A 15,205-nucleotide genomic window follows, 5' to 3' on the forward strand; every position below is an offset into this window, starting at 1 on the left:
ACCTAAATTAAATCATTTTCAATAAACAGTTTTAGTAGTCCTGATTTCTAGTTTATTGAAGAAAATCATACAACACAGGTATGGTAGCTCATTTTTATGGGAGACAGAAATACTGAAGTTCTCTTGGAGCCCAGCTTGGGCTAAAAATTAGTGAGATCACCATGTCCTGATATCTCACACCCATAATCCTAGCTCCTCAGGAGGATGAGATCTGTGAGAGCCTGGTTCAAGGCATCCCAGCAAAGAAAGTTCACTACACTCTGTCTCCCGAGGCATGGCTCAAATGGTAGAGCACTAGCACTAGCTGGGCGTTGTGACTCACATCTGTAATCCTAGCTACTCAGAAGGCTGAGATCTAAGGATCAAGGTTCCAAGTCAGCCGGTCACTAAACAACTAAACACCTAAACAACAGGAATTAAGCAATGTGAGACTCTTATCTTCAATTAATCGCTAGAAAATGGAAGTGGGACTGTGGCTCAAGGGGTAGGGTGGTAGCCTTGAGCTGAAGAGTTCAAGCCCAGAGTTCAACCCCAGGACCCACAAAAATAAATAAAAAAATAAAATTCTTGAGTTCAAAAACTACTGCCATAAAACAGCAACAAAAAGTTAGTAGATCAGTAAAATCTGAGTATGGTGGTATGTACCAGCCATCACAACTGCATAAGTAATATGGCAGTCCACATCAGTCTAGGCAAAATCAAATCCTATGTGGAAAAAAAAAGAGAAAAGGACTGGAAGTATGTTTCAAGTGGAAGGATGCCAGCACAAAGTGTAAGATCCTGTATTGGAATTCCAATAGTAAAAAAAGAAAAGGGGCCAGGAGTTTGGCCTAGTGGTAGAGTGCTTGCCTAGCATGCATGAAGACCCAGGTTCAATTCCTCTGTACCACATACATAGAAAAAAGCCAGAAATGGTGCTGAGGCTCAAGTGGTAGAGCTCTAGCCTTGAGAACGTCCAAGGACAGTGCTCAGGCCCTGAGCTCAAGCCCATGACTGGCAAAAAAAAAAAAAAAAAAAAAAGGAAAGGAAACAAAAGTATATTGGATCACATGGAAATATAGGAATGCAGATACATTGCTGTTATGTTCAGTTGTATATGGATCTAGAAAATAATATTTGTTCATGAATATTAAAGCTTATCTCCTAATTTTAGGCAACCATGTTGACTGATAAATTTAAACAAGGCAAATTGCATGCTTATAAACTTATTTGCAATACAATGAAAAGAAGACAAGATGTATCTCCAAATAGAGATTTTTTAACACATTTCTATAATATAATGCATTGTGGATTGCTACATGTTGATCAGGTATGTACCTCTAAAAAATTATTTTATGTTTGCCCTTGACCTTGGATTCCATTTTAACTTCTGCTTTTTAAGATATAGAGGTTAAAACAATTCTTCATATGTAGTGGTTTATATGCGTTTCACTTCCATAGCATATTTATTCTTGAAATGTGGTTGTAAACAAGCTCTACATAGAAGGTAGAGGTTAATTTGAATGTTCCTCCAATTATACTAGTTCTCATTTTGATGATCCTGAAACTTATCTTTTGCTTGGTTTTACAGTTCTTTTTCTATGTTCTTTTAACTGATAATTGATAATTAGTACTTGACACATAGGAATTTGCTAATGACTGTGCAGCAATGAGACTTTTTTCTATTCTTAAGAATTAGTACCTCTCATTTTCTTATTAACATCAATTATAGTAGTATAGTAACATTTATATTGATGTAATGATTGCTTCATTTTCAGTGACAAAATAATCATAAATGTGATTCTAGAATATTGCTTAAGGGATCTTGATCTTTGTCATAAAAGACTGCACATCTGAGTAATATTTTTATACTTGTGTGACTATACTTGTATGTAATGTTTAGTGTTAAATTTGTACTAAAATGATAGCTGTATTTGCTTTTGAACAGTGAACAACTTCTTACATTAACTTCCAAATTACATTGAATATGTGTTAAAATAAATAGAATATGAATTGTATGTAAATTTGTTTCAGAGTGATACTGGATTACTAGAAAAATAGAACTTTTATTTAATATAAGCCCAATTCAGTAAAACAGTCAAATATACTTGATCCTTGTGGTAAATTCCAAAGACGTAGTGAATGAATAATCAAGTTAAAAATGTTCCCTTAAAAGTCTAAGGCCCGGGGCCGGGAGTTTGGCCTAGTGGTAGAGTGCTTGCCTAGCATGCACGAAGACCCGGGTTCGGTTCCTCGGTACCACATATACAGCAAAAAGCCAGAAGTAGTGCTGTGGCTCAAGTGGTAGAGCCCTATCCTTGAGAAAATCCAGGGACAGTGCTCAGGCCCTGAGCCCATGCCCAGGACTGGCAAAAAAAAAAAAAGTTTAAGGCCGGGCACTGTCCTTGAGCTCCTTTTTGTTCAAGGCTAGCACTTTACCACTTGAGCCACAGCACCACTTCCAGCTTTTTCTCTTTATGTGGTAATGAGGAATCAAACGCAGGGTTTCATGTATGCTAGTCTACCACTAAACCATATCCCCAGCCGTGTATGAGACTTAATCTCCAGTTAAACCAGTAAGCCAAAAAAATGAGGTGGGGGGAGGGGGGGAAAGAGAGAGAATAGGGGCAAGGAGAAAAGAATTTTGAGACCCTATTGAAAAACAAAGGCAGAAGACTGGGGGTGTGGCGAAGTGGTACAATAGTTGAAATATCCCCCACCCCCCAAGTTCTACCCCCAGTATCTCTGAGGATGAAGAAATGTAGTGCTATATTTTTGTGGCTAAAATTCTATCATAAAGAACCTCAACTTATCAAAAAATTGTATCTCTCTAGTTTGTGCATAGCAAGATATGTGAATTCCAAGGTGTGTATTATGTTGAAACAAGTATGTTTTACAGTATGTGGGCCTAACATTTATGAAGCAAAGAGCAGTCAATTGCTATCTAGTGTAAAAATGTTATTTACATTAAATAAGTGTACTATCAGTTTACTTTTCTCTAACAGGATATAATAATAAGCATAGTTTTTTTTTTTTTCTTTTTTCAAAAACTTGAAATTAGGGCCGGAAGTTTGGCCTAGTGGTTAAAGTGCTTGCCTAGTATGCATGAAGACCCAGGTTCAATTCCTCGGTACCACATATAGAAAAAAGCCGGAAGTGGTGCTGAGGCTCAAGTGGTAGAGCTCTAGCCTTGAGAAAGTCCAAGGACAGTGCTCAGGCCCTGAGCTCAAGCCCAGGACTGGCAAAAAACAAAACAAAAACAAAACAAAAAAAAACTTGAAATTAGTCTTTCCTGTTAGTAGTGTACATCAGTTGCCTTTTTAAATTCATATCTTACCTGTTTTTAAAGATGTTGATTTGATATTCTCTTTCTCCTTTATTTTAAGGATATTGTCAATACAATTATCAAGCACTGCTCACCTCAGTTTTTTTCACTTGGTTTGCCTGGTGCCACAATGCTTATTATGGATTTTATTATAGCAGCCGGTAGAGTGGCCTCATCAGCTTTTCTCAATGTAAGTTTTTATTTATCTCTAATTCTTTTAATATAACCATCCTTTAGTTAACCAAGACTCAGCTAACAAAGCAATGAGGAAAGAGCAATTATTGCTGAGAAGATGAAAAGTGATATACAGGCAAGTTTATAGTTTTTTTTTTTTGCCAGTCCTGGGCATGGGCTCAGGGCCTGAGCACTGTCCCTGGATTTTCTCAAGGATAGGGCTCTACCACTTGAGCCACAGCACCACTTCTGGCTTTTTGCTATGTATGTGGTACAGAGGAATCGAACCCGGGTCTTGGTGCATGCTAGGCAAGCACTCTACCAGTAAGCCAAACTCCTGGCCCCAAATTTATAGTTTAAATTGATCACTTCTTCCACATTAAAGAAAAATTGTGTTGTGTAAAAATATAAAATTATTTGATGAATTGTCTTAAAAGCTATGAAAATATATATGATAAGCAAAACAGAATTTAAAATAGAAGAAAGTAAGGAAATACGGGAGAGAGAAAAAGCAGCAGGCTTCAAATCAGAAATAATGCCCTTGTAGCAAATCCCAAAACTGCAAGTGAGGAATTTTTCATATAGTTATGGAGTTATGACTCAATAGTTGTAGTATATTCATATTTAAGTGGTACTGAGCTAGAGAGATGAAAATGGATATTGTCTTTATGTGCATGTGTGGACAATGAAACCTGTTGAAACTTTTTTTTGTGGTCATGGGGCTTGAACTCTGGGCCTGGGCGCTGTCCTTGAGTTCTTCAGCTCAAGGCTACCACCCTTCACCTTGAGCCACAACCTCACTTTCCATTTTCTAGTGATTAATTAGAGATAAGAGTCTCACGGACTTTAGTGTCTGGACTGGCAATCCTGAGATCTCAGCCTCCTGAGTAGCTAGGATTAGAGGCATGAGCCATCTCACCCAGCTTGAAACTGTGTTAAGGTAGAGTGGGAATGGAGAAAGTAGTCAGGAAGATGATAGGAATATTGTTTTGTGCCAGTTCTGGGGCTTGACCTCAAGGCCTGGCGATTGTCCCTAAGCTGTTTTGCTTATGACTAGCATTCTACAACTTGAAACACAGCTCCTCTTCCAGCCTTTTGGGGGTTAATTGGAGCTAAGACTTTCCTGGCTGGGCTAGCTTTGAAATGCGATCCTCAGATCACTCCTGAGTAGCTAGAATTACAGGCATGAGCCACTGGCACCCAGCTGAACTGAAATTTATAATGAGAGGCATTTGCATTTAGGTGGTAATCAAAGCCTTGAAACTGAGTGTGAAAGAAAAAAAGATTCTACTCCAGTGCATAAGCTCAATAAAGTTCCTAAGCCCCTCACTACCCCCCCCAAAAAGAAAGCAGAGAAACTTGATGCAATCACCCAGAGAAATGTAGAAATAAAGAAGAGTCTAGGCTGAGCCTAGGATTCGATTGCTTCTGTAATCTTAGCTACTCAAAACTGAGGTCTGAAATTTATAATATGAAGCCAGCCTAAAAGTGAGAAAATACATTACAGGTAGAGTAAAACAGGCCAAGGAGGATCTGTTCAGAGAATGACAATCCATTTTAGAGACTAATCTGCAAAGATAGACTATATGGAAAGGTACTTCTTGATACCTAAAGTGGCATTGGGCATGATGTTGGTGCTTATTAACGATATAGAGTCTTAGACCCCCATCCCAGATTTATTAAATCAGTCTATTATTTTTAATTAGCTCACAAATAATGAGTAAAAATCATTGATTATAGACTGAGAATCATTGCTCTTGATATCTTTGAAGGTCTTGAATACAACTAGCCCAGAATATTAGATAACTAATAAAATATTTTAAAGTGAAAAGAAAGATAATTGAACCCTGGGAATATTAAATATATTAATGTACTATTAAAATTAAATATTATATGAAGCTAGGAATAGATTGATTAGAAAACAACCAGAAACAGTAAGCAGGCTATAAGATTACTGTAGTAATAAAAATATACAAAATTATCGGTTTTTCTGAAACCGGCGAAAGTTGATAGAACTCAGAAAAAGCTAATATACAAACCAATGTCACTTGATTTACTTTGGAAACTAGCACTCTTCAGTGAGCCAGTTATTCTCAGATGACTAAGTTACATTTCATACTGTTTTTCTCAAAGTTCTTCAGATAATTAAACACTGAAACCTTTGTCTTTTATGATATTATTCCTGTCCAACACATCTAGAAGGATATTCAATGTGTAACAGAATACTCTGGAAAATGCAGTAAATAGTCATGCTGTATTTTCTTTCATTTATATGATAAATACTGAGGAGGACTACTCATGGAACCAAATCATTTTGGAAATCAAGCCTGGCACTCAATCTCTATTCGTTTCAGAAATTATGATCTTAAATCTTGATTTTAGATCCCATGTATATCATTTTTCTCTGTTAATGTATCCTTCTCCCCTTAGGCAGATTACAAAATAATTGATTCAGTTTTGCTTTTCTTAACTATAGTCATATTCCATGTCTGTTCTCATATCCACATATCCAAACATCCACAGTTATTTACTCATCTTTACAGAAAAACTCTTGGCTAGTCTCCTTCATTATTAAATATTTTTTTCAGTTTCACTTTTTTGAGGGAGAGGGGTGTCATGGGGCTTGAACTTTGACCTGGGCACTGTCCCTGAGCTCTTCAGCTCAAGGCTGCCATCTTTCCCTTGAGCCACAGCCCCACCTCCCAGTTTTCTAATATTAATTGGAGATTAGAGTCTCTGGGCTTTGTATTGCCTGGGCTGACTTTGAACTGCGATCTTCAGATCTCAGCCTCCTGAGTAGCTAGGATTACAGGTGTGAGCCACCGCACCCTGCTATCAGTTTCATTTTTTGCAGCGTGTTAGTCACCTTGTCCCTTCCTGTATTGTCTTCCTATATTAGTAAATCTAGAAGTGAGTTTTTGTTTTGAGATAGGATCTATATGTAGCCTACACTGGGCTCAAACTCATAATCATCCTGCCTCTGCCTCTAGAGTGGTGGAAACTTACATTTCCATCCATGTATTTTTGTGTGCTCTTTCCTTTTGATACTCATTTCCTTGCATTTTTTGGATAATGAGGTATTTTAATGTACTTGCATTCTTCAACTCTCTATAATTTAAAAGATTAAAAAAAATCTGATACACAGGCACCAAGAGTGGAAGCACAAGTTCTGCTGGGATCATTAGTTTGCTTTCCCAATCTATATTGTGAACTGCCTGCTCTCCATCCCAACATACCTGATATTGCTGTTTCTCAGTTTACAGATGTTAAGGTAAGAAAAAAGGATACTGATTTAAGTAATTTATACCATTTAAGTAATTGTGTAGCTATGAAGTCTGTGTAATAAAATATGTACTTTTCCTTGGCTTTTTCTTTGTAATTATTAAAGAACATTATCATCCTTTTTTCCAAAAACAAAAGCTAGAATTTGTATTATCAATATAACTTTGTGTTTAAATTGCTTTTGAGCTGGGCACTGGTAAGTCAGGCCTATAATCATAGTTACTCAGGAGGCTGAGATCTGAAGATCATAATTCAAAGCCAGCTCATGCAGGAAAATCTGTGAAACTCTTTATCTCCAGTAAACCATCAGAAAAAGAAGTGGCACTGTAGCTCAAAGTAGTAGAGTGCAATCCTTGAGGAGAAAAGCTTAGAGATAGCACACAGGCCCCAAGCTCAAGCCCCATGACCAACAAAAGCAGTTGCTTTGGATCCTTGTCTATCTTTTAGGATAAATTCATTCAGTCATTAGCATTATTGAAATATCCTATGAGACAGACACTGTGCAGGTAGGGGAAGGTTTCTGGATTGTAGACTAATCCTGCATATGTGACTCCTCTGAAATTTTCAACATTTTTGATCAAACAAAGAAATAGTATACTGTTTCTGTATAAAATTTGTAATTGATGTGGCAGTCTCATGTACCTAAAGCATTAACAGGCTTGAACAGTATTCAGACACAGATGTGTCTAATGATCCTTCTTATGTATAATTCTTTTAAAAACTAAATTTCATAGGTAGAAAATTAGTGACAAGTTGTTTTGTGCCTCTGCAGTGGTCAGCCTCTGTTTAAAAGGGAAGTTGTGACATGATTATTTCCTTAGTCCTCTGGACTCAGTAATTCTTAGACTATAGTAGAGGGGGTTGGTATGAAAAGGTTCTCCTGGTGAAGATAAAGGCAATTAATGATCAGGGCTCTACAGCTTGACTGGTTGTGAATAATTCACCACTGAGTCAAGATATGTCTCTGATTGAATGTCCAGGTATTACAAACACCCAAAGACTTAACAGCCCTAGGTAATTGTGTCAGTCACATTCATTACCAGATCTCCATGTTTAACCTGAATTGGTCCTTAGAATTAGAATAATTGAGAAAAACATTGTAGCTTCTCAGTGGTTATGTTGACATTTTTTATATCAGAAGTGTTATATATACTCTCTCATATATACTCTCTCATAACGTCTGTAATTGTTAGAAATATTTAGTATTCTTGTAATTTGTGCAGTGCCTGATTTCTGCTTTAAACAAATAAATTCCACAATGTGTTATTACTGTTTCCACACTGCTGTTACACTATTTGGCATATAGTATATACTCAAATATCAGTTAAGTAAATGAACTTCAAAATATACTTAAGGTTTAAAATATCATATGGATCAATGCAAATATATTAGTGACTAATAATAAAAACAATATAGCTTTACTTTTGCTTTCTTTTATTTTCAGAAGATCCTGAAGGCAAAAGATAGGCCATAGTTTTAGTTCACTTAGTTGTGAATTTGTTCAAGTTAGATTAGCCTACTTAGTAGCATTTCTGAGTGGATCTCTGATAGCTATTATTATAGGCAGTAATGGCTTAAAATTGACTTTTTTAAAAACATGCTTTTTTGTGGAAACACATTTCAAAAATCAGTGTCAATTTTAATATTGATGAAGAAAGCAAAAAGCCATGATAAATCCGTAGTTGTTTTTAGTCAGAAAATGAATTTTGAAGAGGAAAGTTATATATCATAATGGTCATATATTTTCATATTTTCACTAAAGCTAACTATGTATTCTGAACTATACCCTCATGGAACATGCTAGAATGTTTCTGTTTTCTTGAAAAACTGTCTCTTCTCTAAAGTATAATTAATGTAGCTCGCCCTTTTCTTAATCACCCCTGAGCCTTTATTACTTTTCTAATAAGAAAAGTATTTTTGAACTTCAGATTTCAAAAATTACTTTGTTACTTAACTGCTTATAAGAATAATATTGGACCTTTTTTTTTTTTGTCAGTCATGGGGCTTGAACTCAGTGCTTGGGCACTGTCCCCAAGCTCTTTTGCTCAGAGATAGTGCTTTGAGCCAGCTCCACTTAAAGTTTTCTAGTGGATAACTGGAGATAAGAGTCTCATGAACTTTTGTTCATGGCCTTGACTTTGAACTGTGATTCTCACATCCCAGCCTCCTGAGAAGCGAGGATTACAGGTGTGAGCCACTGGCACCTGGCTAACATTGGACTCTTTATTAAAAGTATAAACATAAAAAACAGGCATAATGTAATGCCTGTAATGCCATCATTCTCTGTAGGCAAACCCTGGAGTATTCTGAGTTCTGGGCCAGCCTAGGATACACAGTGAGACCCTGTCTCAAAACCAACAAAGAAGGTTATATGCACAAGAATAGACTTTTATCTTACTTTTTTTTTTTTTTTTTTTTTTTTTTTTTGCCAGTCCTGGGCTTGAGCTCAGGGCCTGAGCACTGTCCTTGGACTTTCTCAAGGCTAGAGCTCTACCACTTGAGCCTCAGCACCACTTCCGGCTTTTTTCTATGTAGGTGGTACCGAGGAATCGAACCCGGGTCTTCATGCATGCTAGGCAAGCACTTTAACCACTAGGCCAAACTCCCGGTCCCTTTTTTTTTTTTTGGCCAGTCGTGGGGCTTGAATTCAGGTCCTGGGCATTGTCTTTGGACACTTTTTGCTCAAGGTTATCTCTCTGCCACTTGAGCCACAGCACCACTTCTAAGTGTTTTCTATGTGTGTGGTACTGAGGACTCGAACCCAGGACTCTGTGCATGCAAGGCGAGCACTCTACCACTAGGCTATGCTCCTGGCCCCTATTTTACTTTTCAATTTTTTTTTCTTTTCTTTTTTTTGCCAGTCCTGGGCTTGGGCTCAGGGCCTGAACACTATCCTTGGACTTTCTCAAGGCTAGAGCTCTACCACTTGAGCCTTAGCACCACTTCTGGCTTTTTTCTATGTATATGGTACCAAGGAATTGAACCTGGGTCTTCGTGCATGCTAGGCAAGCACTCTACCACTAGGCCAAACTCCCGGCCCCATACTTTTTAAAATTTTATTGTCAGGGTGATGTATAAAGGGTTTATAGTTACATTCATATGGTAATTAGTACATTCTTTCTTGAACATAAAGAGCAGACTTTTATTTATTCTATCTCTCATACCTGATACAGTGTCTGGTCCAGAGTGACTTCTTAATAAATATTTGTTGAGCTAATCATAGTCATTGCTACTATTTCCCCTCTGTTTTAGGAACTTATCATTAAAACTGTATTAAGTTCAGCAAGAGATGAACCTTCTGGTCCTGCCCGGTAGGTCAGATATTTTTAGACTTAACACTTACTTATCCTGTTTTGAATTTTATTTTGTTGAATTATTATAATAATCCAGATTGTTTCAGACACATAAAAGCCTTTATGAATTACAAGTTTCAATTATTTGATCAAGTACTTTCCTTCTGGATATGCATACTGACTTTCCTTCTTTGAAGTAACTAAAAAATAACTTTCTTTTATTCTCCATAGCTGAATTGTTTCAATTCTATTAAATGCATTTTGCTTTTTGTATTTTATTTATTCTTATGCAATAGTCTGTTACTAGTATTCGCTAGTAACAGGTACTACTATGGTATTCACTAAATTGAATGGAAGTATTTTTACTGCAAAAAGTCATTTATCTATGAAAATAGTATATTTAATATTCACATTTGTGATTTTTTAGGAAATTGTTTTACCTGTTTGTGTTTCCTGATTCCAGAGACTTCATGTATGCTCAGTGAGCATTTTTTCACTGAGCTGTATGCTATATCCTCTTCTTTGTGTCTTAAGCATTGAAAATGGACATTTTCTATTTTTCTATATAAGTCTTTCCAAAAAGAGTTTGAGATTTAAGTGATCAGGCTGCCAGAAGCATACTATGTTCCTTCTCCTTAAAATATAGCTAAATTTTATTTTCTGTCCCTTCATACTAATTTGAATACTGTATCATTAGCCTCAAATCAGTTGTCCACACGTTTGTTACTCAAATAGCCGAAGTTATCTACACATTTGTAACTCAAATGGCTTTTGGCTATTTGGACAGAATTCTAATTTAAACTTTCTTGTTGCAAATAAGAATAATGTTGCCAGACACTGGTGGTTCATGCCTGTAATCCTAGCTACTCAGGAGGCTAAAATATGAGGATGACAGCCCAGGCACAAAAAATCCATGTGATACTCTCCAATTAACCACCAGAAAACTGGAAGTGGCACTGTGGCTCAAGTAGTAGAGCATTAGCCTTGAGCTATAGCACTCACGGGTAGCGCCCAGGCCCAAAGTTCCAGCCTATGACCAACAAATAAAATAAAAACAATGGGCCAGGAGTTTGCCCTACTGGTAGAGTGCTTGCCTAGCATGCATGAAGACCTGGGTTCGATCCCTTGGTACCATATACACAGAAAAAAAACTCTAATTGGTGCTGTGGCTCAAATGGTAAAGCTCTAGCCTTGAGAATGCCCAAACATTGCTGAGCATTTGCTGTACTTTCTTTTGGCAAAATACACTTTCAGGAACTTTGGTATTTTTGAGATTTTTAGGTATTCGTCATCCATTTTCACTACTTAAGGTCACTCGAATTAACAAGACAACCCCAAATCTGGAAGATGTTAGATGATTTTCTGTGATAGAATTATGGCGCTTTTTTTTGGGGGGGGGGAGTTTGATATACAGAATGGTTACAGTAACGTTCAACAGGAAATGGGTACATTACTTCTTGAACATTGTTACCCCTTCCCATATTTTTTCCCACTTTCCCTCTCCCCACCCCCAATTAAAAAAAAATAACTGCATGTTTCTTAATAGCAAGTTAATTACCTTGAATCTCTTACAGCAAATTCTTCAGTTATAATCATCCCACATTTACAGTTTCCTTCAATATTTTATCATTATCATAGTCCTTAGATATTAATGTATTCATTGCATTTGAGTTTGCTAGTCAGAAACTGATGCTTAGATAATTAACATTTATTAAGCCCAAAGCTAATACTTTTTAAAATATAATTTCATTGTTATTATTAAGGTGCTGTACAGAGCGATGACAATTTCATAAATTAGGGAATTAGTACTTTGAGAGGGATGGGCAGTGTCACTCCTTCCTGTGCTCTTCCCCAGTTCAAAGCTAACATTTAGTAAGACCTTTCTAAGTTGAAGCATGCTCTAAATACTTAGCACAAAGAATGCTAGATTGGCACAATTTTTAGAGATAAGGAATTTAGAACCTAGGGATTTTTTTTGCTCTATCTCCCAGATAAAGCAGACTATAATGATTGCCCTCACACTTAGTTTTCAGGGTTCTTTAGATAAAATTTATAAAAATACAAGTTCTTAGTTTTTTAAAAAAATTGGGAGGTGGAGCACTTAGCTCAGTGGAAGACCACTTGCCTGGCAAGTGCAGGGCCCTGAGTTCGGTCCTCAGCTCTGAGGAAAAAAAAATGTACTTCCTTATATTAGAAGACACAAAAGAATATTTGACTTCTTTAGCTTCATATTTTCTCTTAAATTCATTTTACTGTTGTCAGACAATAGAATTATGTTCTTCACTATTGAAAGTAGTTTACATACTATTTGTAAACTAATACATTTGTTACTCTCATGACAATGCTATAAAACTTTGCAAGCACAATATATACTTGCTTAAAGTTGGTACAGTATGGTGCTTTGTTGTATTTAAAGGCTTCTCCATTTGTGGCTGTTTCAGTGTTGGTGGTTTTTCTTTGCAGATGTGTAGCACTTTGCAGTTTAGGCATTTGGATTTGTGAAGAACTAGTCCACGAGTCTCACCATCCTCAAATCAAAGAAGCTCTGAATGTAATTTGTGTTTCCTTAAAGGTAAGGAATGTTTGTTTTACTATGTGTTCATTTCCTTGATTCTGAATCTCCTTAAAGAATGGTCCTATCTTAGCCAAGCACCAGTGGCTCATAACTATACTTTTAGATTTTCAGGGGGCTGAGACCTGAGGATTGATTCAAAGCCAACACAGGCAGACAAGTCTATAGAGTCTTATCTCTAGTTAGCCACTATAAATGCCAGAAATGGAACTGTGGCTTCATGGTAGAGCATTAGCCTGGAGCAAAAAAACTCAAGGCCAGCAACCAGGCCAAGTTTAAACCCCCAGAACTGGCATATAAACACACACACAAAAATGTTCCCATTTTGAGTTTGAAGTATTTTTGTGAACTTTTCTTTTTTTCTGGGCCTGGATACTGTCCTTGGGCTTTCTCAAGGCTAGTGCTGTACCACTTGAGCCACAGCACTACTTCTGGCTTTTTCTGTGTATGTGGTACCAAGAAATTGAACCCAGGGCTTCATTCATGCTAGGCGAGCACTCTACCACAAGGCCACACTCCCAGCCATGATGAATGTTTTAGGTATTTGGCTTTGTCCCTTGAATACATGGGTTTGGCTCTTAAGAAACTAGTTGGTTTTTTAAGTAGTGTTTTTGATCTTTATTATTTCCTAAAATTCTTGAACTATTTAGCTATTTTGTTTCTCATTAAAGATAAATACTGACTTTATAGTCTGCATAGATTTGTGTCAAAATATTAAGGTAATCATTTGTAAAATATTTTGACACAAACCTATGCAGACTATAAAGCCAGCATTTATCTTTTTTTTTTTTTTTTTTTTGCCAGTCCTTGGCTTGAGCTCAGGGCCTGAGCACTGTCCTTGGACTTTCTCAAGGCTAGAGCTCTACCACTTGAGCCTCAGCACCACTTCCGGCTTTTTTCTATGTATGTGGTACTGAGGAATTGAACCCGGGTCTTCGTGCATGCTAGGCAAGCACTTTAACCACTAGGCCAAACTCCCAGCCCCCCAGCATTTTAATGAGAAACAAAATAGCTAATCATTTGTAAAATATGAATCAATGATTTTTTTTATTTGTTTTGAGACAGAGTCTCACTATCTCTGGCTGACCTTGAAATTACTGGTATAGCCCAGGTTCACCTCAAATTTATAATCCCCCTGCCTCTGCCTCCTGAGTATGAGGATTATCCACCATAACTGTGTTTTTTACCCATATATTTTTGGATTTATATTACTTTTATCATTAAACTCCTACCACAACACATGAAGACTTTTAGATATACAACAGTGTTAATATTTTTTTGAATAATATTTTTACTTGATATTTCTGAATTTGCTCTATGTTCAAATTACTTTGCAAGACAAAGTGAAAGATAAAAGGCAATTCATATATTATCCAAGACAATAATAAGCTGTAAAGTGTTAAAATATGAGTTAGAAAACACATAAAACAGGTTACTAAAGGAGCAGTGTATATAAACTATGTTATCACATGGTTTAGTTATCAGGAAACTTGGGACTTGGGGAAAGAAAACGTTTTGTTGCAGCTTGAAGGATGGATGAGATTGGGATATAGACCAATAAACAAAGTAGGACTTTGCTATTGCAGAAATCTTTTGGGAGTTTTAAGTATAGAGAATGTCATGATTAGAGCAATGCATTAGCAGTTTAATTTGGAAATGTTGTAATGAGTAGAAGTTTAGAAACTATTGCAGAATTCCAGAAAAAGTAAAATGATAGATATCCTTAGAATGTTTTTTAAAATTTTTGCAGCTGTAGATTTATGTTCCTAATAATATTGTAATGTTCCTAATAATATTGTAATATTCAAATTTATACTAAAAGAAGAAAAGTGAAATTAAAAAAAAATCTCAACTAATTCATTGATATAAAAATTTCTTTATGAACTATTATTTAACAGTGATCTTGTTGTTACTATTGCAGTTTACTAATAAAGCAGTAGCTCATGTAGCTTGTAATATGCTCCACATGCTGGTTCATTACATACCTAGACTTCAGATTTACCAGCCTGATTCTCCCTTGAAAATTATTCAGGTAAGTAACTTCTCAGTTATTTTTTGCAAGAACATAATAAAAAAATAAGTCTTAGATTTAGATACCTTAAAATGCAAAATAAGGGGCCAGGAGTTTAGTTTAATGATAGAGTGCTTGCCTCACATGCACGAAGACCCATGTTTAATTCCTTGGCACCACATACAGAAAAAGCTAGAAGTGGTGCTGTGGCTCAAGTGGTAGATGGCTAGTCTTGAGAAAGTTCAGTGACAGTGCTCAGGCCCTGAGTTAAAGCTCCAAGACTGGGCCAAAATAAAAAAATGCAAAATAATTTGATAGGTGATAAAATTTGTATATAATTATATAATGATTATGCCACATGCTTTTTGTACTTTCAGAGTTCCTAACACTTTCTTCGTCTAAAATAAAGAAAACCAGAGGTATTGTGGCTCAAGGGATAGGCAGGTAGCCTTGAGCTGAAGAACTCAGGGATAGTGTCCAGGCCCAAAGTTGAAGCCCCACAACTGACCAAAAAAAAAAAAAAAAGAAAGAAAAGAAAAATAAGATGAAGAAAACCAACTTTAATATAA

General features: G+C 36.4%; 1 protein-coding gene across 9 annotated transcripts in view; it reads left to right on the forward strand.

The window, feature by feature from the left end:
- The window catches only part of Ralgapa1 (Ral GTPase activating protein catalytic subunit alpha 1), a 199,072-nt gene that overhangs the window by 101,816 nt on the left and 82,051 nt on the right, over positions 1-15,205 (forward strand). For all 9 annotated transcript variants that reach the window (XM_090345148.1, XM_090345156.1, XM_090345154.1 and 6 more), the window contains 6 exons: positions 1,154-1,309; positions 3,366-3,494; positions 6,624-6,749; positions 10,013-10,071; positions 12,517-12,625; positions 14,547-14,657. In XM_090345148.1, coding sequence (XP_090201274.1) covers positions 1,154-1,309; positions 3,366-3,494; positions 6,624-6,749; positions 10,013-10,071; positions 12,517-12,625; positions 14,547-14,657 — 690 coding nt within the window. The remainder of the gene's footprint in view (positions 1-1,153; positions 1,310-3,365; positions 3,495-6,623; positions 6,750-10,012; positions 10,072-12,516; positions 12,626-14,546; positions 14,658-15,205) is intronic.

Source organism: Megascapheus bottae, chromosome 14 (genome assembly GCF_031878675.1).
Source record: "Megascapheus bottae isolate mThoBot1 chromosome 14, mThoBot2.hap1, whole genome shotgun sequence".
Lineage (NCBI taxonomy): Eukaryota > Metazoa > Chordata > Mammalia > Rodentia > Geomyidae > Megascapheus > Megascapheus bottae.